The following is a 24,278-nucleotide window of genomic DNA, read 5'->3' as shown; positions in this document are numbered from 1 at the left end:
AATAAAAAAAAACCACTATTAAAGAGCTATTTTTTGGCGCTAATAAAAATGAATTACTTCAGCTGGTGTAGAAAGGGGGGTTGTGATCCCTCACCTTGATATAAAAACACACATAGAAAATTCACTTAAATCCAGAAAGCTCTACAACAGCAGTTTATTTTACTAAAAGCATAACAATCTATCCAGGAAATAACACATACAGAATCACATCATAAATATCATAAGTAATGAAAATTCCATTAGCAAACGTCTCTTACTGACATGGATAATTATAATAGCAATACTGCCGACACCCCTATCAAATCTTTAGGTATTAAGTGTATATAGTGTAAAATATGCTACAAGCAATAGCAGATGACTGCAAAACCAAGATCACCATATTTTTTGATGTGAAAGCCCCTTCTAAATCATAAGGGGAACAGTCTTCAGCTTCCCATATTAATAGTAATAACCAAACTTCAGTCATTAGGTTTGAGTTCAAGATACAATATCAATTACCAGTTTTGTTGAAACCACCATAAAGAGAATGTTTCAATCAAAATGAATTAATAATAAAGCTCTACAGTATTGTATACTTGAGGCTTTATTTAAAAAAACTCAGGTGTATTTAACATTTCAAATCACACTGGACTCTGTTCTTCGTGGGCTATCATGGAGGTCCCCGATTTGTTCCAAAAGGAGTCTCAGGTTAGCAGACATGTTGCAATATCACTTTGTTTACTTTCACCGCTCTTGATGAGCCACTTCCAAAGAAATTATGTCCGCAAGTGTGCGATCAAGTTGTCAAAGTCAGCTGTGGTTTATGCACCCTATAATGAGCCCTTCTTGGTGCTCATGATGTACTGATGAACAGCCCCAAGGGCAATGTCCAGGCTAATTGTTCATGTAAAGTAGAGAATCATTGCAAACCATCAAAATGTGGATTGGATGGCTTTATGGAAAGTAATTCCTTTGTGGTTTAGCTTGAAAGATTCCTTTAGTAGAAATGTAAAAACATAGAGTAAGTACTTTTAGCTACTTAAAAGTACAATACCTCAATCCTTACGTGTTATGTTACATTAATAGTAACATCTTTAGAGGGAGATTTTAATAAGTGATACACTAAGTGCTCAAAATACCTGGCTTAAATAGCACTCCTAATTATACCTTCTCAGATTTGCTGCTAATGTTGTATGCTCCGACCTCCCCTCCATCATACTTGGCGACTTTAACATCCCTATTGACAACTGCTCTGACTCTGCCACCATCAAACTTCTCGCCATTTCCAGCTCCCTAGGCCTCACTCAGTGGACCTCCTCCCCCACCCACTCTCTTGGTCACTCCCTGGACATTGTCTTCTCTCATCTCTGCAATCTCACTGACTTCTCCAACTCTCCCTTCCCACTCACTGACCATCATCTCCTCTCCTTCACTCTGTCCTCCTCCCCTGCTCCCACCTCGCCTAAAGCTACCTTCACTAGGCGCAACCTTGAGGCTATTGACCCCATTTCTTTCTCCTCCTCTCTTGAAACACTTCTTTCACCTTGTCCCTCCCTGGTCTGCCCTGACCAGGCGTCCTCTCTCTACAACCTCTCCCTCTCTAGTGCCCTGGATGCTTTTGCCCCAGCCTCTTCTATCTGCCAGCACCGCCTCATTCCCCAACCCTGGCACTTCAAACTCACCCGTTCCCACCAAAAGTGCTCTTGCACTGCTGAACGCCTCTGGAGGAAATCTCGCTCCCTGGCCGACTTCCTTCATTTCAAATCTATATTCACCTCATTCTGCTCTGCCCTCTCCCTGGCTAAACAATCCTTCTTTAAGTCCCTGATTTCCTCTCAGTCCTCCAATCCCCGCCGCCTCTTTGCCACATTCAACTCCCTCCTCTCTCCCCCACCTCCTGTCCCGCCTTCCCTCTCCGCTTCCAACTTCGCCACTTTTTTCTCCTCCAAAATTGAGACCATCCGACTGAACATCTCCTCCTCCCATCCCTCTCCCGCCCCCCTCATCCATTCTCTCTCCAACAACCTACTCTGGTGATCCTTCTGCCCCACTTCGGGTGAAGAAGTAAGCTCCCTCATTCTTTCCTCTCCACCCTCCACTTGTCCTCTCGACCCTATCCCCTCTCGCCTCCTTCGCTCTCTCTCTCCCACTGCCCGCTCTTACCTTGCACACCTTTTCAACCTATCACTCTCCTCTGGTGTAGTTCCCTCTTCATTTAAACATGCTCTTATCTCTCCCATCCTCAAAAAACCTAATCTTGACCCCACCTCTCTTGCTAACTATCGCCCTATCTCAGTTCTCCCCATTGCCTCCAAATTACTTGAGAGGATTGTCTGTAGCCGCTTCACTAGACACCTCTTGGACAATTCCCTCCTCGACCCTCTCCAATCCGGTTACCGCCCCCTCCACTCCACAGAAATTGCCCTGGCCAAAATTACTAATGATCTACTTTTAGCCAAATCCAAGGGTCACTTCTCCCTGCTCATCCTCCTTGACCTCTCTGCAGCCTTCGACACTGTGGACCACCCCCTCCTGACACAAACACTTCTCTTTCTTGGCCTCTCTGGATCTGTCCTTACCTGGCTCACCTCATACCTCGCTAACCGCTCCTTCTCTGTATCCACGTCTGGCTCCTCCTCCACCCCATTCCCTCTCCCTCTAGGTGTCCCTCAGGGCTCTATTCTTGGCCCTCTACTTATTTTACTCTACGCCTCCTCCCTGGGCCTCTCATCTCCTTTGGTTTTCAGTATCAACATTACGCTGACGACATCCAACTCTACATCTCCTCGCCTTATCTCTCCTCCACCCTCCTCTCTTGTGTATCCGACTGCCTCTCTGCCATTTCCTCCTGGATGTCCTCGCGCTTTCTCAAAATTAACATCTCCAAAACTGAACTCATTGTCTTTTCTCCTCCTAGACTCCCCTCCCACCACATCCTCTCTATCACTGGTAACAATATCACCATCTCCTCTGTCAACCAACTCCACTGCCTGGGCGTTACCCTTGAATCCTCTCTCTCCTTCTCCCCCCCACATCCAATCCCTTGCCCAAGCCTGTCGCTTCCAGCTACACAACATTGCCCGCATCCGGCCCTTCCTCTCCCAAGATGCCACCAAAACTATCATGCACGCACTCATCAGCTCCCGCCTTGATTATTGCAACCTCTTTCTTACCGGCCTTCCCCATTCCCATCTCGTCCCCCTCATCCTTCTTTCTCACCGTTACTTGTCTGCATCCCCTCTCTGCCTTGCCCTACACTGGCTCCCCATTCCTTACAGTATCCTTTTTAAACTCCTGACCGTCACTTACAAGGCTCTCTCCCAGTCTACTGCCCCCTATATCTCTAAACTCCTCTCCATTCACACCCCTGCCCACTCCCTGCGCTCGGCCAATGACCGTTGCCTCTCCTCCACTCTGATCACCTCTTCCCACTCCAGAATCCAAGACTTCTCCCGTGCTGCCCCCATTCACTGGATTCAACTCCCTCGCTCCATCCGTCTTTCTCCCAATCTGTCCTCCAAGAGGGCACTCAAAACTTACCTGGTACTAAAGGCTTACCAACCTTCCACCTAACACCCTCATCTCCTCCGCCTGTTCTCCCCCTCTCTACTCCCAGCCCCCCTGTTCTCTCCCCACTTCAACTTGCTCCCTGTGTGCCTGAGTTCTATCTACCCTTTCTTAGGATGTAAGCTCATTTGAGCAGGGCCCTCTTCCCTTTGTTCTCCATACCTGTTCTTCTGCTCTGTCTTTACTGCATTAGCCTGCCTGGAGTCTCTGAAGTTTTGGTATTTTTTGTTAACCGTTTGTAATGTTTCACCTTGTTTAGTCTACTGTTTGTGCTGTGTACGGCGCTGCGGAAATCTTGTGGTGCCTAATAAATTAAGGATAACAATAATAAAGGATAATAATGCAGTGATTAATTGATCTGCTGGACATCAATCAATATACGCCTGGTGCAATAAAGAAATCTATAAATTGGGTAAAAATCTATGTAAAAACATTTAATCTTTAAATTTATCATAGAGATTTATATTCATATGGAGGCAATCATAATAAACAAATGAATAGCTTTAGCCAAATTAATTATACCACATATCTCAATTGACAGAGTTGACTAAAACAGTTCCATTTCTTCTTTGCTATTTATCCAATTTATCAAATAAAATATTAGTTCTTATTAGACATTCAGAAACAAACCAAAAAATAAATTTATAGCAATAATCTGATTTTACTCAATAGCATAAATGCAGAATCGGAACTTCTATCAAATATCTCCCAAAGCAAAAAGGATTTGGTACATATTAATACTTTAGTAGATTTTAAGAGACTAGTATGTTTTAATAATATGCAACTAGAGACCTCTTGACATGTTTTTCAGTAGAACACTGTCTTGAAACTCTTTACTCTAAATATATATATATATATATATATATATATATATATATATATATATATATGTGTGTATGTGTATGTATGTATATATATATATATATATATATATATATATATATATATATATATATATATATAATATAGTATACTGTTCATTGTTATTGCAGATATATAGGGTGGCTCATTAGAACACTCTTGTGATTTGTCTTACTTCAAACAAATCAACACGCTTAGTAAAACATGGCCAAGGAATGAAAGCCCTTTTAATTTCCCATTGTTTCTTTTATCTTATTTATTTAGTATTTATTGTGAAAATAAGATGTTCTGCTTTCAAAAAGCAAAAAAGCACAGACGATGGCCTACAACTCCCTCCCTGTCCTCTTTACGGTTCCCTAATCTCCTTGCCTTTCACCCTCAACTCCCTCTCCCACATTGTTGGTATACCGTGTATCCACATCTCTTGTTTGTATTCATGTTTGGTAAATTTAGTTACAGACTGTTATTAATTTCTGGTTGTCTATTTGTTTCTGCTTAATTTCTGTAACTAGTTTTTGTTTTGTGCTGCTTGTGGTGCTTTCAATAAATAGTTAAGAAAAACAACAATTGTCTTTGGTATGTGTAACAGAACCACTATTTTTAAACAGTCTGGATTACCACAATGGCCAGCAGCACAGTGCCTGGATACACCATGTGCCTGCTTCATGTCTGAACGCAACTTGCACATAAGTGGCCTAGTGGTTAACACTTCTGCCTCACAGCACTGGGGTCATGAGTTTGATTCCCAACCATGGCCTTATCTGTGTGGAGTTTGTATGTTCTCCCCGTGTTTGCGTGTGTTTCCTCCGGGTGCTCCGGTTTTCTCCCACATTCAAAAAAAACATGCTGGTAGGTTAATTGACTGCTATCAAAATTGACCCTAGTCTGTCTCTTTCTCTGTCTTTTTGTGTGTGTGTGTGTTAGGGAATTTAGACTTTAAGCCCCAATGGGGCAGGGACTGATGTGAATGAGTTCTCTGTACAGCGTTGCGAATTAGTGGCGCTATATAAATAGCTGATTATGATAATGATGAATTAGTGTCCACATTCAAGATACTTTTTGATTTCAATCTGGCTGTAAGTACAATTTGCCAAAACAGTTCTTGCCATACATAGACATTGTAGTATACACACATGCATATGTTTAATACAAGGTCACATCAGGACGCTTACAACTTACAGTATAATCATGTCTATAAATATTTATTTTCATATTCAATATAATTGGATTTTTTTTTTAGAATTTTGTTTTACATTATTTACATGATCATTTCTATGCATACTGTAATACAATGTGTTTTTATAGTATGTCTTGGTTAAATACAAATCTGTAATAGCTACTGGCATGCATACGTGTAGTTTTTAATTCAAAGACTATGCTGTGTTAGTCATCACTGTCAGTAGGCATTTATATCTGACCTGTATTAGGTGCAAAACATACCAGTGAAAGTATGCATACTAACGACAGACGGCCACATCTGCATCGGAACGCCCTTACTGTACATGGCCTTTGTGCGTCCGGCCCTCCCCTGTTCAGCCTCTCAAGGTGTAGACAGTCGTGTCATTTGCACTTGGACATGAATTGCATACAGTTGTGTTAGTTGGCGTAAAGTTTAATTTTGGTTACACACTGAGCTGTTTCACACAAGATACACTATGCAAATGGCCGAATGGCTGAACATGCATCAAGCCCTATCTGTGTATAGTTTATTAGTAATATTATGTCTGCGTTTGGTAAGTCTTCTTTGCAATGATCTGGTGGAGCAACCAATATATTGACAGTCACAACTGCACTGTAAATGAATGGTAAATTCTATACTGCAATTGAAGAAAGAACGACTTTCAAAATGTTTCCTATCTTTAGATGAAACCTCTTCCTTAATATTATGGCCTATATGTTTACATGTTATGCATCCTGTCTTATCACAATGATGGAATGCTTGTTGTTTTACTGTTAGCCATTGTGTTTTGTTGATGGTAATTTTCCCTACTATAGTTCGTTCAGGTACCATATAGCTTAGAGCTAGTATATTCTTTTACGTTTGTACTTCTTTATGTAAATCACTATGGTTTCAATGAGCAGTTCCCTTTTTCAAAATTAAGATATTGTAATAAAAATGGATAGTTGTCTTTAACAAAGCACTTATTTCAATACTCCTAACTTCCCTGAGATAACCCCGTTCTATTCATATTTCTTTTAACATTTTTCAACATTTCCAGGGCTTGTGTCTCAAACTCATTTACAGAGAAGCAATTGTGTTTTAGACACATTAGTTGTCCTTTTGATATATTATTCTTCTATGCCCCATAACGGTCACTGTGAAAGTGGAAAAAATTACTTGTGCCTACATGTTTTCAAAAGGTGGAGGTGGATATTCGAGAACCCTGGGTCAACAGCCAGGAAGTCATTGGAGGTTTTACTGTATAAGTGTATGAACTTTTAAATTATTCTTAGTTATATTAAGAAAGAAAACAAATTTAAGTGCCCCTTCCCAAATTATAAACGGATCATATACATAACGGCCATAGTGGATGAAAGATGCCCCAAATCTGCTGCCCCATATATATTGAGATAAAATGCCCCCATATAAAGATTGGCATAACTGGGGGGCGAATCATGTTCCCATCGCCATTCTCATCACCTCTATGTAGTAGGACAAACATAAAATAATTATGAGTCAAAATTTAAAGAAATGGACCCAGTAATAGACCTTTAGTGCCTCCCTGAATGGCATCCATTAGCAGACAGAGCATTTTTGATGGCCTAAAAGATGAGGTATGTTCTTACACATGGAAGACACATCTAAAGTAAGAAAATAGGTATCTTGACATGATACATTACCAGTGAATTACACAAATGAACCAAACATATTTGGAGTGGAAGTGGGAGAAACGTTAATGCCTTTTGATAAAAACTTCCTTTTCAGCTGTAGTTAGTTTTTATTATTTCAGATTTAATTACCCTCTGGATCTGTTGATTATGGCAGAATGTAGATGACCCTTCGATTTATAAATGTATGTCCATTTTGCCTCCTTAGCTTTGGGAAGGTACAGTATTAATATCTACAGGGACTTTAGGAAGTATTTTAGTGTTTCTATTTTGGGGTCATCCATGACCATGTAGTGAAAATTCGATGGAAAAGCCATGCACTGACCCAATAACAGATTTCACAATAAGCATAGTGAACCTATGCCTACAGTTGACGCAGCCTGAAGGGTGGCCTGTTGTCTTCCAGCCTGCCACTCCCCTTATCACATGCAGTGGTCCTCTAATTCTGTGATTGGACACCCACTTCTTTATGTTAGCGGTGACTGAGAACTGAGTCTGGCACTCTGTACTTATTGCTTCTAGGTATTGGCAGGAGAGATCGTCAGAGGAATCAGTGTGACTGCTCGCTCTGTGTGTATATTGTAGACACTGGCTAACTCTCCTAACAGAGTGTAGCATTGGGCTTCAGCTGTCCACTCCTGCAAGTAAGAAGCACAGGGTTCCAGGCCATCATGTCATTGCAACTAACAGGAAATGTAATGCAAGCTCAGACTTTCCAACATGACCACAAAAATCCTACTACATAGTTACATGGGATAAATTATAAATTAATTTATGTTTTTAAAACATCCTTCCCACCAATAGTAAATAAAATGGGTACAAGGAGACATGATGATGGCCTGCAAATTGTGCCTGAGGCTCCAGTCAGACTTGTGAATGCTTTGTCCATATGAAGACAGTATGTTTGATCACACTGTTCAGATTAAAGCATGACTCAGGCTCATATAACATGGAGAATCTGGAGGCTGGTATATGTTATGAGTGTGGAGCATGCTTGGCCAGTGTAATGTAGTGATACTGGCAGTGGAGGCTGGTGTAACATTGGAGACCTGGAGGCTTGTATAATGTTTTTCTCTGAGCCTTCACCTATGACCCAAGCTCCTTCCTGCTTTATTGTAATATTAGTTTGTTATAATTTGTTATAAATGCTTGTAACATTTATTTCAAATGCCTACTAATATGTCACTACAGAAAGGTGTCTCTGTGATTAAATGTATTGCATACTTGCCAACTTTGGCAGCGAGATCTCCAGGAGGGGGCTCTGCCCTGGGAAAGTGACCACGTAAATTGTGTTATTAGCTAATCTTTACCAATTTCGGCCTATTACAGCAGGGGGTGGGGCCAGGCTGATGCATTTGACCCCCCCCCACACACACACACACCCAGCCACTTCAACAAAGAGATTAGAATGCAGTAGGTTGCCCTGCTCTCCCAGGAATCCAGGAAAACTCCCAAAACTTTGGGAGTCTCCAGGACATTCTGGGAGAGTGAGTAACTATGATGTATAGTTTTAACTTATTACTGAGATTAATCCTTTATTGTTCTGAAGGATAAAGGGCTGCCAATAAGGCCCCTAAAGCGTACCACTGGGATAAATACTGGACACTGTTGTAGTTTGTGCATACTTAAGGTTGGTACAATATGGAGATGGACTGTTGCTGTAATGTTTGGGCAGAGAAGTATATTGTAGAAGCACTGCAGACTAATACATTGGCACAGACAATGGAATATGCTGCACCAGCTGTACTAGAGGACAGTTTATTTTCAGGGCACTTGAAGCTGTATAATATAAGTGAGCTTGTTTAATGTAGTGGCACTGTGTGTTGTATTTATTATTATTAGTAGTAGTATTGTTGTTATTATTATTATTATTATTATTATTATTATTTTTATCATCATCATCTTGGCATATAAAATAATACATTCTTCATCCTGTTACTGGCATACCAAAGTATAATATTATATGCAGAAGAACATTTTTGTTTTAAAGAACAAATAGTCTTATAACACCGAATCCATAACAGTGCAGTGAATTTCATTGTAAATTAATATTTAAAATTCTGTACTGTTTTCCATGCATGGTCGACTATCTGTTCTCTGCACAGCACTGCCCAAACCTTGTGGCACTCTATAAATAAAGATTATTAATAAGAATAATAATAAGAATAATAATAATAATAATAATAATAATTTACAATGAGAATTAGATTATGGCATTTCCTAATTCCTAAAGTGTAAATATCAGATGCTATATGTTTTAATCTGTATTGTGGCTTTGTTAATTATCTTTTAATTTAGCTAAAATCTGAGGAGTATTAAGAGGCATTAGATGTAATCAATTGTCTGTCTTTATTAAAGTTTTTCATCCTTAACCTTTAAAAGTTTGAGGGGTACATTAGAAGCAAACCTATTGTGCCTACATGTTCCAGAGAAATACACCTGACCCTGTATTTGAATCTATCTAAATACAACTTTTAAGGTTTCTGCTAATTTAGTGCTCAATTGACCCTCATTAAGGTGCTAAATTACCAATGATCGTAATGGGATATGTGTCACGTCTGTAGTCATTTGAATTCTCAAATACATTGGAATATTGGCTCGTTACTAAGGCTAGTTGAATTTTGTTTATTTATGACTTGGTTTTCAAAAGAAACAAGGTCATCAATGGATTGATTTGGAGTCCTGCTGCCGCGTACCGTCCATAGCTTCAATATTAGGGGTTTCAATGAACAATAGTCCTCTGTTACTGAAATCACACCCAATAGTATTCTTCACCTGTCAGAAATGGGTCTACTGTAACCACCTCAACCCATTTCCCTATAACACCTCTCAGGGACAATCCCTCCTTAACCCCGGGGCAATGCATTCGTAGGAACACGCCAACCCTCCTCAGAAAAGATGCTATCTTGATGTGCATATACATGCTCAGTGGTGTTAACCAGGCTGAGTGAGCGCACAATCAGTGGTGCAATATTAACACAGGAAAAACTGCTCTAGTGCAAGAACACATTTTTTTGCTTCCTGAATGAGCCATGATTTGTGTATGGGTATACAATGTTGTAGCTTTTTTATATTCTAATGTCAGACTGCAATTTACAGCAATCAACATTGAATTGATTTTATATCTTTTTGTACTAGCACACATAGATAAGACTTTATAGTATCTTACTTGTATTGAACCCGGATCATCTGGTGACTTTAATGGTTAGTCAGAGCCTCTCTCACTGGGACCAGCAGAATGATGGGGATTAAGTCCCCCCCACCCCCCCCCCAATTCCCAATTTGTGACCCCTGATTATTGAGTTGTGGAGGCAGCACACATGATTGTAAAGGAGGATGGAGTCATACTACCTACTTGTAACTAAACTGGCCACTCAAGCTTTAGTAATCTTTGACTAACCATTGTACTGTGTGTAGGCTCTAAAAGGATTATTGTACATAACCAGTATTGGATTGAATAGCCATGTGTATGGGGCTATTTCCCTGAAATGTAGGTGCACCTACTTTGCATTGCAGTCTGTTTTAGCGGATCAGCACCTGTACAGTTTGTTCACTGTAGCATTTCTATCCCTGTGTATTGATATTGCTCACTGATTAGGTCATCCAACAGCTAAGCTGTATGACCAGTTTGCTGCAATTCTGGGACCTCTAAACTTCCAACATGAACACAATGTGGATTCATTCTATATTTTTTTTGGACTAGTGAATATCTATTGTTTTAGTAATATGACATAATTAAGTACAAATCACTGTAGATTGGTTTTCTCATTAGTGTGATGACATAAATCTTATATTAAAATGCAACTCCACCTGCAAACAACATTATCTTCTTGGCAAACTTACTTAAAATCGCCATCACCCTTAGATATGATGCATCTGTTGTAAATATAATTGTATCCAAGACACCAATCTGAAATTCTTAACCAAGGCAAATGGAAATAAACAATTTTGCCTGGAATTTAAAGTTGCCTAAAGGTGGATGCTCCCTTTTATAATGTCACAGATTTGCTTTTCTTTTTAATAATTCTTGTTCACACCTGATCACGTTTTTATCCACTTTTAGGTGCAACTTAGCTCCTGTAGTTGAGTTTGCCGCTGATGTGGGAACCAAATCGGATTTTATTACCATGAACCCATCTGTAGTGCAAAGAGCATTTGGGGGCTTTCGGAATGAGAGTGATCGGGCAAAATTTGTCCATAGACTGTCCATGCTTAATGACAGTGTCCTTTGGATTCCGGCTTTCATGGTCAAAGGTGGAGAGAAGCATGTTGAGTGGGTTAATGCGTTAATCCTTAAGAACAAACTAAGAGTGCGAACTGCATATCCATCACTGCGGCTCATTCACGCTGTCAGAGGGTAAGTACCTGAAACTGACTAGTCTATCCTGGCAACAGCTGATTTCTCAAATACATTTTTATGTAAAAGAATGATTTATGGAAGTCTTGCAAAGGAATATATAATTTGGCTAGTGGTGTGTGTTCATTTTGTAGAATAACTTTACATTTAAGTACAATACTATACAGTGATTTATGATGAGTGTGTGAACATGTGATAAAAGGGAATATAATAATGTGCTTTAGTGTTTAACCTTTTGTTATAATCTTATTTTTGTGGAGAAAGATGACCATAATGTAAAAGATTTAAGTGTTTTAAGTCCTATTTCAGCGAAGGTAGTGCAATTATTCTCTGTGGTGTGTCACAGTGTGGGAGTTTGAATGGCTATTTATTATGCCCTACTAAAATGTTAAAGACTTTAAATGTTAGGAGCAACAGTGTAAAAATATTGAATACATCACATTGCTTAATTGTCCTTATGTGTCCTTCAACTTCCATCATTTTCCTATATTTTTTCCATGACCATAATGCTGTTAGGTGCTTGATATGTTATACTTACAAAGTATAAACTAGTATCTCTACGTATACTGTTATTCACGGCTATTGTAAAAGAATGCAGCATTGAAATGTGCTAGGAGAGAGTTTCCTTCTTTCGACACAAGTTAGTACTAGCCAAATTATATGCCCATTCTTCTGGTCACTAGTATATGTATAATATTGTTCTCTAGTCACCTGAATGGGTTTTATATTTCGTGCTAGTCACCATACGAAGCTTTGTGTCATATACCAATTTTCTGAATGGGTTCTGGGGTTTGATTAAATAGTCAATAAAATTGGCTCTGTGTTGTGTGACAATCAACAGAATGTGCTCTGCATTCTCTTCGTCCGCATTCTAACTCTTCACCCGCATTCTAACTCTTCATCCGCATTCTGACTCTTCATCCGCATTCTGACTCTTCATCCGCATTCTAACTCTTCATCCACATTCTAACTCTTCATTCGCATTCTAACTCTTCATTCGCATTCTAACTCTTCATTCGCATTCTAACTCTGCCTAGCCATTTATACCTGCATAGATCTCAGTTCTATTAAATTACAACAACTTTACACCTCTCTGCAACAACTTTGCCAGTTTCTACATTCTCCTCTGCAGATCTGGCAGTACCACGTCACATAAATATGGTTTACTAGATGCATATGGTAAACAGATGTGGAACTAGTGAGCTGTGGACCTCAGTGCAGGGATGCGGGGAGGAGGGAACCACCCCCCACAGCACCAATGGTAGTTCCATCACCTAATGATAAAGCCTGATGTCAAACTTTGCTGTTGTGACTTGGAAGTGTTCTCAGTTTCATCAGTTATTTTGGCTTCATAATTGTGGTAGTTTTATTCCTCTTTTCAAATCATTTCCATGTTTTAAAAAGAAAAAGTGTTGCTGAAATGAAATACTGTTATGTTGCTTGGTCGCTGTAGATTAGCACAGGTTTTTGATCATTACATGCAGTACATTATGTGCTGATGGTTATTTGATGCTTCTAATTACTTGCACACAGATAAATGTAACACACTTTTTTTTTCCCTGTTTCAAACACAACATAAAAAAAGGGAAACTTGGCCCTCTTAGCCTTTCTGTCTGTATGTAATACTCAGTCTTGTTTTATTCATACTTGCCTACTCTCCCGGAATTTCCGGGAGTCTCCTGAATTTCGGGGAGTCCTCCCGGAAGAGTAGGCAAACTCCGATCACCCAGAGTACAGATTTGAAAAGTAGGCAATTATGGTTTTATTACAGAGTTTCTTGCCAAATGTAAAGCGCTGTTGAATATGCTGGCTCTATATAAATATATGTTAATAATGTAATAATAATATTTCAGTGTCACTAGTGAAATTGAACACTGTAAGCAGTTTTTCTTTTTCAGATGTTACTTTAAAAGTAAATGGGCACACCTGTCTTTTTATTACTATTTAGTACTATCACATTCCATTCACTTACATTTTCCATACCTCCACTTCTAAATTTCCATGTTGACCCATGTGTAATATTGTAAATCATCAGATTCATTTTTAATGTGTGCTGAATAGGATCAGAGCATCTGTAATAGAAATAATGGAAGTCACTCAATCAATTTTAGATGTAGTAACAGGTGCTTTAAATGGAGGAGTTATCTGGATTTCTTTTTTGTTGTTAACATAAATTTATTGAGTGACTTTCATTTTCTATAACACTGTGCGGTTTATGCTTTAAAGTACTATGAGCCATTAAAACAGAGAAAACAGCCGTTTTCTCCATAAATGGCCATCGCAAATTGCATTATTTCTAATGCCATAACCGAACGTTTGTTAACACAGTTCGCATAGATTACCAGGAGGACTGCGATGTTCTGCAATGCATGAAGCTTTGATAAGCTTTACATTGCACAGAATATTAACTTTGTCCTATGGGATCCTGCTGAAGGCTCTCCGGCTTCGCAGAATCCCTTACAGTGGAAGTGCTAGCACTTCTTCCTTTCACTGGCAGCTCTAGGCTATCGCCTGCCGGTAAACAGGAAAAACTCTTGACGCCAGAGGGGTCACTCCCGGAGTAGCCGCGGCATGGTGTATTTTAGCGGTGCTTAAATATGCATCGCTGTGATTTGCATCGATGCATATTTAATCCCACTGCATTATATTAATGCATAGACCCCTATGTAAGGCCTGTACGAGATCAGTAGCTGACAGGGGAGTGCTGATCCTTAATGTGCCTGTTTTCTGGAGGCTTTGGTGTACTCGATAGGTGTACTCTATTTAGGCTGACAGCACCTGATTGTTATCAGTTTTCATCTATTTAATGTAGTTCTTGTAGGAGGCAGTGATCTGTATATTTATGTGCTGATGGCGCCTATTTATCTAGATGTAGCAATAAGTATGATTCTTTTATTATCGCAGTGAGAAAAGAAAAAAACTTATTGCCACAATTTATCAAGAACATAAGGCCTGGGCAGCTGAGTAATGCTGGCCTAGAGTGGTAACATCTAACATAGGGCTTTGCCAAATGCAAGTCGTAAGTCAGCTAGCGAGATAAGGGCTTTTAGTCCCACCAATGTGGAAGTAAAGCATTTTTTTTATAATTTTCTTCTGTACATGTACAGTCTCAATGCATGTTAAATAGGCTTTCCCATGCAGAAGAATTCTACTGATGATGGTAACCCAATATTTTACGGTATAGGGCAAAGAAAAGGACCATCTCCAGCGACAAATAGGACAGTGTCATGATGTCAGGAGTGGGGGCGCTGTGCTCACTGACCCCCGGTGAACTGGTTTTGGATCTGGATTAGCTTCGTGTTTTGGTTTTGGCAAAACCGCCCTCGTGTGTTTATGGTTTTGGATTTTTTAGAAAAAATCCTAAAATATGCTCAAATCCCATAATTTTGCTCTTTTTTTGTTATTCTTCACCTCAATAACACTAATTTCAAGTCATTTGCAGCCAATTTTGACCACCTCATAGATGACAATATTATTTTCATACACTTTCGGACAAAGACTGCAGCGACCTGGCTAGATGGTAAGCGGCAGAGCAATGACACAAACACATGGCAGTTCCTAGGACATTTTAGGCAGTCATCCTAGGCAGTTTAGGACCTATTGGCACACAGCAGTGGCAGAAAAGAAAAATGGTGCAAGATGGAATTTTCCTTTGGCCCTCCCTCCCTGCCACTCACCGTTATGTGACATCTTAAAAAGGATTCCGAAAATCGCGAGATCCGATATCCGACTACGTAACAACAACGTTTTGCCTCGTTTTCAAATACGAAAAAGCACAAAGGTACTGAGCCGAGCCTCGGATCTGCTAAGTTCGGGTATATTCGGTTCTCGGGAAACAGAGCCTGAGCATCTCTACTTCTTACTTAGAGAAGTAATATCTGCAGCCTGTCATGCCTTATACTAGATAAAACCTATTGAAAACATTATCGCATCTGAACTCCCACCAATTAAATAACAGCACGATAGGCAGCATGTACAAAAATATGTATTTGTTCTAAGCTTATCTAACCTGTTCAGTATTATTGCTACTGATATTTGTTTAAAAAAATCCAATGGCATTTTATTGTATTATACACTCATACACTCAAACAAGGTGGATTTACTAAGTTTTGGCAATGAGCAAAAAAATCATGGACCTATGTTTTAAAAGACTATACGTGGCATCTATGGTAATGTATTAAATTTACACTGAAATGGCAATGTAATGCAAAGCCACATTCCTGTGATACAGAACCTCAGCAGTGACATTTGCATAATCAGTCTGTTGTCACACCATTCTTCTCTGCTACTTGGAGGCAGTGATCTAGTGGGGGTGTATACAGTGGTATACCATACCGTCACTTGTCCTGCTGCCTTCATTGACTTACTTTCCCATTACCATTTTCATACCACCACTTCTAAATTTCCACTTTGACCACTGCTTGGCGGTATAAAAACCTTTACAAATGGCTTAAAAATAATCAATCTTCTTTTAGGTTCTCTGCATTTAAAAGCAAATAAAAGCACATATATACGGAGTGACATAGATACGGTGTCAAGGATTTATACCAGTGTTTCCCAAACTCGGTCCTCAGGGACCCCTAATAGTGCAGGTTTTTCAAATCACAAGTGAAATAATTAGATCACCTGTGGATCTTTCAAAATGTGTCAGTCAGTAATGAATACACCTGTGCTCAAGCAAGGAGATATGGAAAACATACACTGTTAGGGGTGCTTGAGGACTGGGTGTGGGAAGCACTGATTTATACTGTAAACTAAATGTACGAATGCATTAACAGGAACAATGTGGCTTATTTACAGGAGGTGGTGCAGAATTGCACATTTATTTGTGCCTAGTGTACCTGCTTTTATGTTCAGCACAAACTTGTTTGCACAACTGCAACATGTGTATATTTCCCTATTTGATCTCAGTCCCTCTAAGATTGTTCATTGTGTTTCCTTCCCTTTGCCAGTTTAAGCTCCTAGTGCAAAGTCAGTTATCTGTGACTACCGCCTACCGGTGTCTATTTTTTTCCTCAATTCTCTAACAAGATAAGTCTTAGGGGTATATTTACTAAACTGCGAGTTTGAAAGAGTGGCGATGTTGCCTATAGCAACCAATCAGATTCTAATTATCATTTATTTAGTGCATTCTACAGAAATGACAGCTAGAATCTGATTGGTTGCTATAGGCAACATTTACACTTTTTCAAACCTGCAGTTTAGTAAATATACCCCCTTAGTATGGAAAAGATTCTGTTTGTTTGACATGACTCAAATTTAATCTTAAAAAAGGTCTGGAAGGTAGAGATGAAGCAACATTGTTTTGTCCTGATGGTGATATCTGGCACTTGTTATAAGGTAGTACTAGTTGCTCCACATATGTCTACCTGTCATACAGCCACATGCATTTGTATTGGCAATGGTGGAACGAACACGGCTTGAATCTGAAGATGTTCCTCTATCAAATACATAATGGAATTTGTAATAAGGTTAAAAGAATATTGATTTATCTGTAAAGGGAGAAAATCAATCACTCTTATATTTTCTGTGACTTTTAATAACATGCTATTTCCAACTGCATATGGGTACCTCTGGTGCCCCTCTGCTTCCCATTGACTAAGTGTAAAAATAAAAAAGGTTAGTTTGCTTTGCATTCTGAAACCCCTCTCACATAAAGGTTTGTAAATATGTATATTTGAGTTTCTTCTATTACAAAACTAGCATCAGCCACTGATCATCCCAAACCATGGATTGTAAAGCCTTTGTGCAAAAAAAGACACGTTGTGGGTAGCACAATGGCACAGTGGTTAGCATTGCTTCCTCATATTGCTGGGCTCATGGGTTCAATTCTGACCATGGAACCTAGCTGTATGGATTTTTATGTTCTCTCCATGTTTGTTTGAGTTTCCTCAATGCAAAAGAACCCAAAACATATTGGTAGGTGAATTGGCTGGTGACCAAATGGACTGCGTGTTTTTGAGGTAGAGAATTTAGACTGTAAGTTTCAATGGGGCAGGGGCTGATATCAATGTCTACACAGCCACCTGCAAATGCACACAGGGGGGTCTATTATTTAAGTAGATAATATCTGTTATCTTTGGCAAAAAGGTGTGTTTTCACAGTATATAGGGCTTCCATTGTGCTATTATTGGCAATGAGATTTAGAAGTCTATTTAACATGTACCATCCTAATCCTCCTTTCTTCTCAGGATGGCGATTGCAGGATATATTGAATGAATAAATTCTTTGTTTAAATAAAACATTTTTTTTTAAATGGGAACACTTGTAAATTATTTTTTTTTACATTTTATTTTTACTTTTTTATTTTAGTTTTTACAAGTGGCACTTTAAGTCCAAGTTTGGGGTTCAAGTTCCACTGCGCATGTATGAACCTGCAAGCTGAGTCACGCATGCACAGATCCACTAAGGCTGGTGAAACGGTAATACAACTCTCAGCATTGCCAGCCAGTATGGCCAGGCAGCTGAGTATCATTTAGCTGCTCCGGGGATATTTTAATAATAAATTATTCACAAAAATTCTATTATAGCTACAGAGATGATCATTGTGAAGGGCCTAACTAATCAGAAAGGCTAGCCATGACAAAACAATTTATAATTCCTCCCAACCGTCCTGATTTAGGCGTGACAGTCCCTATTTGAGGGCTCTGTCCCGAAAACACGATAACCATAGCTTTGTCCCACGGATTGGAAATTTGGGAGGTATGTCTCATTCACTGCTGGCAGAGCCTTGGTGAACGGGAGCCGTACGCATTGGTGTGCACGGCAGTGGAGGTGTTTGGAGGGAAACTAAGAAGTGTATGGGTCAGCCTAGCCTAAAGCGCTAGACACGCTTCCGAGTTGTGACTACGAACCCCATTGTGATGTCATGCCCCTGTCCTGATGACGGATACCCAAATGTTGGTAGGTATGAATTCATGCAGTTACTGATCATACCTGAAAGTGGAAAAACTCCACAATGTCATTAGACATCAGGAAACACATTGGATTTGATTCATTTAGAAAAAGAGGTGAATAAAGGGCGACATAGCCAAATTCACTTTGTAAATAAATGTACTGTTCCTTTTCAGGGTCTGATTAAATGTTCCTCATCGAAGTCTTATACAAAAGTATAGGTTGTGATTGCTATTCTCTTTACTTTGACCAATTTGAGATCGACGGCTAGACATTGATTTGGTCGACTATCAGAAAGTCGATAACACTAGGTCGATAATTCAATTGTCGACAGTATTATTATGTCGACAACCCACATTGTCGAGAGTATTGTTAGGTCAACAATTGAAATGTAGACAGTATTATTAAGTTAACAATTCAAATGTAGACAAAGATAAAGCTTTTCAAGAAAGGAACACCTTACATAGGTATAAATTTATTATGCTTAGGTTTTCTGGCAGCCAGTAAGGTCTGTATTAACATTTTAGGCCAACTTACCCAGTTTTGCAGTGTTGTCGCATTCTTAACATAATGTACAGGTCAAGTGCCCGAACTTTCACCAAGTCATATCTGTATAGTAGAGATAAATGTATTTGTAGGTATGTACTTACTCTTTCATTCCCAGGAGATTATTGTTGTTGTTATTATTTATTGTTATTATTATTATTTGTTGTTGTTATTATTCTTTTGTTTATAGGACACAACAAGAGGTCCACAATGCCGTACAGCGTTCAAACAACAAGACAGTACATGGTATAACAGTACAACACAGTAAAAATATAACACTACAACTCAGCTACTGGGGTGCAAGGGGCATATTCAGTGTAGGGTGAAACCTGTGCCCATTAGTGTGGCTGCAACTAGGATGTTTAAAGCCACTGAAAGAGGTGCAAAGACATTGGAGGAATAGAGTCAATGGGCAGAGAGCCCAAGGAGAAGGTGTGTAGCAAAAGTTATAGGTAATGATAACAGGAGGGAAGAGGGCCCTGCTTATTAGAGCTTGCAATCTAAAGTGAAAGGGGCAGACATACGGTTGACATATGGGGGGATCTGATTGGGTTTAAAGAAACGTAAGGATATATTTACAAATCGGGGTGTAAAGCCAGAGGCACAGAAAATATTGTGCTGCCAGGAAGGAAACTAAAGATAAAATTCAAGGTATTATTTTTAACTTTTCATCCACAATTTTGCTCCATCCTATAAATGCAACCTCAATCGTATTCTCCCAGCTGCTCACTGCACTCCTCTCTAGACCTGTTGTTCACCACCTCTCCTGTTACCTCTTCATATGAGCATCTCCAGGATTTCTCTAGATCTGATCCTCTTCCTGGGAATTGTCTGTCTCTCCGTTAGACTTCCCCTCAGCTTCACAACCTTTTAGTTGTCACTGGAAACTCACCTTTTCATACAAGTTTACCCTGACTCCTCTATGCCCCCACCTCCCTCCAGTGCTTTACAGACTCCAAACTTTCAAATTGCTTATCCTCAATTTGGCCCAGACTTAGGGGGAGATCCAATTGGCCGTGAGGTGCCGCTGGACATAGCCTCAGTGGGCTGCGCACATTGCAGGCCATTACAATAAGGAATCTTGTTTCATTTTTCCTCGCACGAAAAGGGGAAAAGTCATTCCAGCGCAATGTGTCTCCGACACAGTCCACCGAGGCACATCGTGCCGAAGTTGGGGCTGAAATCTCTGTTCATTTTTCCCCACACCCCATAGAGCAGAGATTCCTTACCATAATAGCCTGCAATGTGCGCATCCCACCAGACTTTGAGGCGATGCCCGGTGACAGCTCGTGGCCCATTGAATCGGACTTTCCCTTTTTCCCATCAGATCAAAAGTTCTCTCAAGCTGAGATCTTTTCACCATGTTTTTATTTCTATTGTGTAATGTCTGTTTATTGCTTACGAATTGTGTAGCATTACATAAAATGTTGTATTTTTAATTCAAGATAAAAATAATAGTTAATAACGCATTACTATCATTACTGCAGAGTATGTGTAACTGCAATGTCAGTGTTCTTGTATTCACTCTTTCTCTGGTAGGTTTAGCCATTGAACTGTGTTAGGATTTGAATTTAATATTTGCTTCAGTACATTCTTGGCCAGTACTCATCTGTGTCTCTGCCAGCTGCACTCTCTGATACCATAATACCGAACACGTTATCAGGGGAGTACTTAGCATTACTACTGAACGTAGCTGTAGCAATGCTGCACTGCACGCACTCTTTCACTTACATGGGCAGCAGATCTTAGTATATTTTTCTTTAGATTAGTGTTTATTTGACCTTCTGTGTTGTTCAATGTTGTTCATTCTAAGCAGAACTTAAAATGAAGGAAATAAAAAGGGGAAGTTAAAGTAAATATTTTGAATCTTTAAAGGGGGTTTTCAGTTAAATGAATAATTTTCCTAGGCCATTTGTTTTTCTTATCTGCATTTATCTCACAAGTGGTTTAGAGAGACTGTACATCACTAATCTCCCTGCTCCACACCTGGGTCTGTAAACTGTGTTTCTGTACAGATCAGCCATATTCTAATCTCATTATAATTTACCTATACCTATAACAAAGTGTCCCGATTCATGGGGCGGGGCAAGGGACATTTCTGGGCAGGGTTTCTGCCTATCTGGGCAGGGCTTATTTTGTCCCGATTCCATGTTGGAAGGTATGCTATAACTGACGACCTTTATGTAACTGGCGATCCCCTTGAAAAAAATGAATAAATATATTTTTTCAATGCATTGCTTTCGGAAATCAATTTTTAACTACTGCCAACTCCTCCTGTCTGTTACATGGTTTTTAGATTGGATCCTCTTCTGGCCAGTGAGCAGGGGAGGGCTGGCAAATTTTAGCCCGGGAGGCAATTCTCGAATCAGCAGCCTATTTTAAAGGAAAAATAATTATAATTCATAACAGGAAGATTCTTTCCCATTTTGGAAATATCACTGCGCATGAATTGTGCTTAACACCAGATGCAAATCATTTCCTCAGTCTCAGTGCATCTGCTGCTGGTGAGAAGCGATTATTGAAATATGTATGTGGCAGCATGGTGGCTAAGTGGTTAGCACTTCTGCCTCACAGCGCTGCGGTCATGAGTTCAATTCCCAACCATAGCCTTATCTGTGAGGAGTTTGTATGTTCTCCCCGTGTTTGCGTGGGTTTCCTCCAGGTGCTCCGGTTTCCTCCCACACTCCAAAAACATACTAGTAGGTTAATTGGCTGCTATCAAAAATTGACCCTAGTCTCTCTCTCTCTCTGTCTGTGTGTGTGTATGTTAGGGAATTTAGACTGCAAGCTCCAATGGGACAGGGACTGATGTGAATGAGTTCTCTGTACAGCGCTGCGGGATCAGTCGCGCTATATAAATAAATGGTGATGATGATGATGAATATGTAATTCCTGATGTTGGAACTGATAGCGGAGGTAAAATGTTCTTTTGCTCAACCTCTACTTGCTATAACCCTTAGTGGATATCTCTTGTCTCCCTGGCCTTCACACATTTTTATGGCCTAAAGCATTTACATGAACATCATAGAATCTATTATGACATAATTTTCTAAACAGTATCTAGCCTACAGAACTACATGAACGTTTGGAGAATATCACTGTAGGAGTTACAGTGTGAAATATGCTTATTTTATTGCTCATGCAGTTACTTTTGCTTTTTCTCTTTTGTTCATTTTCTTTTATTCACCAATATTGTTTGCAATCATGTTCACATATTGTCTAGAGAAGCCACAGAGTATGTGTCGAAAGCTTACATTACCACAGGTTGCAATATTATGATGTCAGTGCCATGCAGACAGTATTGTGTTTTCTTGTTTAGCTTCCTTTTTTATTCCTTTATTAGAGAAGTGCCTTTTTCGTCTAGTTTCTCCTAACAAATTAAAATTCCTCTTCTTCTAAAACAGGAACTACACTCGTAAACATATTAGTTTGATAGGGAAAGTACATAGAAATGTTATTGTAAGTCTACTCTGGGATAAATTAGGCAGACACTTGGTTTATAAAAATGAAACACTATGGTCCATTCACACTTATGCAGATGATATGGGAGCACATACAATATGATTGGTTAAAACTACACCTGACTACAGTCATGGCCAAAAGTTTTGAAAAGGACACGAGTATTGATTTTCACAAAGTTTGCTGCTTCAGTGTTTTTAGACCTTTTTGTCAGATGTTGTTATGGTATACTTAAGTAAAATTACAGACGTTTCATAAGTGTCAAAGGTGTTTATTAAGAAGTACATTAAGTTTATGCATAGAGTCAATATTTGCAGTGTTCACCCTTCTTTTTGAAGACCTCTGCAGTTCGCCCAGGCATGCTATCAATCAACTTCTGGGACACATACTGACTGATGGCCGCCCATTCTTGATCTAATCAATGCTTAAAGTTTGTCAGAATTTGTGGGTTTTTGTTTGTCCACCCACCTCTTGAGGGATTTACCACAAGTTCTCAATGGGATTAATGTCTGGGGAGTTTATTGGCCATGGACCCAAAATAAGCCCTGTGAAGCCCTTTTTTGTGCAAAGCAATGATGACTACACATGTTTTCTTGCAGTTAACCGTGGTTAACAGAGGAAGAACAGTGATTTAAAGCGCCACCCCCCTTTTAAAGCTTCCAGTCTGTTATTCTAACTCAATCAGCATGATCCTTAGTGGATATCTCTTGGCTCCCTGATCTCCAGCCTTATCCTCGTCAACACTCTCACTTATGTTAACGAGAGCATCACTGAGCTCATGTCAGCTGGTCCTTTTGTGGCGGGGCTGATAAATTTCAAAGAGGGACTTTAATTGCAATTCATCTGATCACTCTCCATGACATTCTGAAGTATATGCAAATTGCCATCGTAAAAGATGAGACAGCAGACTTTGTAAAAAATAATATTTGTGTAATTCTAAAAACTTTTGCCCATGACTGTATAATTCAACAAAATCCCTGACTTTGTGCAAGTGTACCTAGAAGAATTGATGCTGTTTTGAAGGCAAAGGGGTGTTCATGTTAAAATATTGATTTTTGATTTAGATTTCTCTTTTGCATTTTGTATATTGATAAATATAAACTATTAACACTTCTATTTTTGAAAGCATTCCTACATTGCAGAATTTTTTCCACACCTGCTTAAAACGTTTGCACAGTACTGTACATTTTTGCTGTTTTGAATTTACAGCCCATGGCAAACACATGGAGAACAACCTACTACCGAGGCTACAAACAGAGTTTTCTTTTGGGTCATAATGAACAACAGTAGATCACCAAAGTGATCAAAGATTACTTTGTCCACCAGAAGATTATTGATATACAAGATATTGTTGCATATATATTGCAATGATATGCCCCTTCCCCCTTAAATGATGTGATTTTAAGATTTAGTCTGCTAGAAACAAATATGTGGAATGAACGCAGACCCTAATTGGATGTTTCTCCTGTCCAATCAGGTGCCACCTAAGCATCACACCCCTAGCATGGACAGTTTGATTCCCTACATAGATTGCGTCTAGCCACTCTGCCAACTGTTACATATGCTGCTCTGGTGGCTTGGCTCAGGTAACCGTGTGGACCCCTTCAAAAATATTATTCGGGTTGTAAGGCTAAATAAAATAAGGGAGTGAACAATCTGTTTAAAATCTTTGAATATTTGTGACCTATGTACTTTTATTAGAACAGTTTATTAGTACAGTTTATGTTTAGAAACAGTTTCCCATGTCCTCTTTTCTCTAATCCCAGCACCCCTTGCTACATGCATG

At 39.4% G+C, this 24,278-nt stretch overlaps 1 protein-coding gene across 1 annotated transcript in view; it reads left to right on the top strand.

Moving 5' to 3' along the window:
- Positions 1-24,278, top strand: part of ST8SIA4 (ST8 alpha-N-acetyl-neuraminide alpha-2,8-sialyltransferase 4) — a 135,119-nt gene that overhangs the window by 68,808 nt on the left and 42,033 nt on the right. Inside the window, exon 4 of the mRNA XM_075181368.1 lies at positions 11,300-11,593. Coding sequence (XP_075037469.1) covers positions 11,300-11,593 — 294 coding nt within the window. The remainder of the gene's footprint in view (positions 1-11,299; positions 11,594-24,278) is intronic.

The sequence above is a fragment of the Mixophyes fleayi genome, chromosome 1 (assembly GCF_038048845.1).
Source record: "Mixophyes fleayi isolate aMixFle1 chromosome 1, aMixFle1.hap1, whole genome shotgun sequence".
Lineage (NCBI taxonomy): Eukaryota > Metazoa > Chordata > Amphibia > Anura > Limnodynastidae > Mixophyes > Mixophyes fleayi.
Note: the sequence above shows the minus strand (reverse complement) of the source record. Positions and strands in the feature narration are given on the sequence as shown.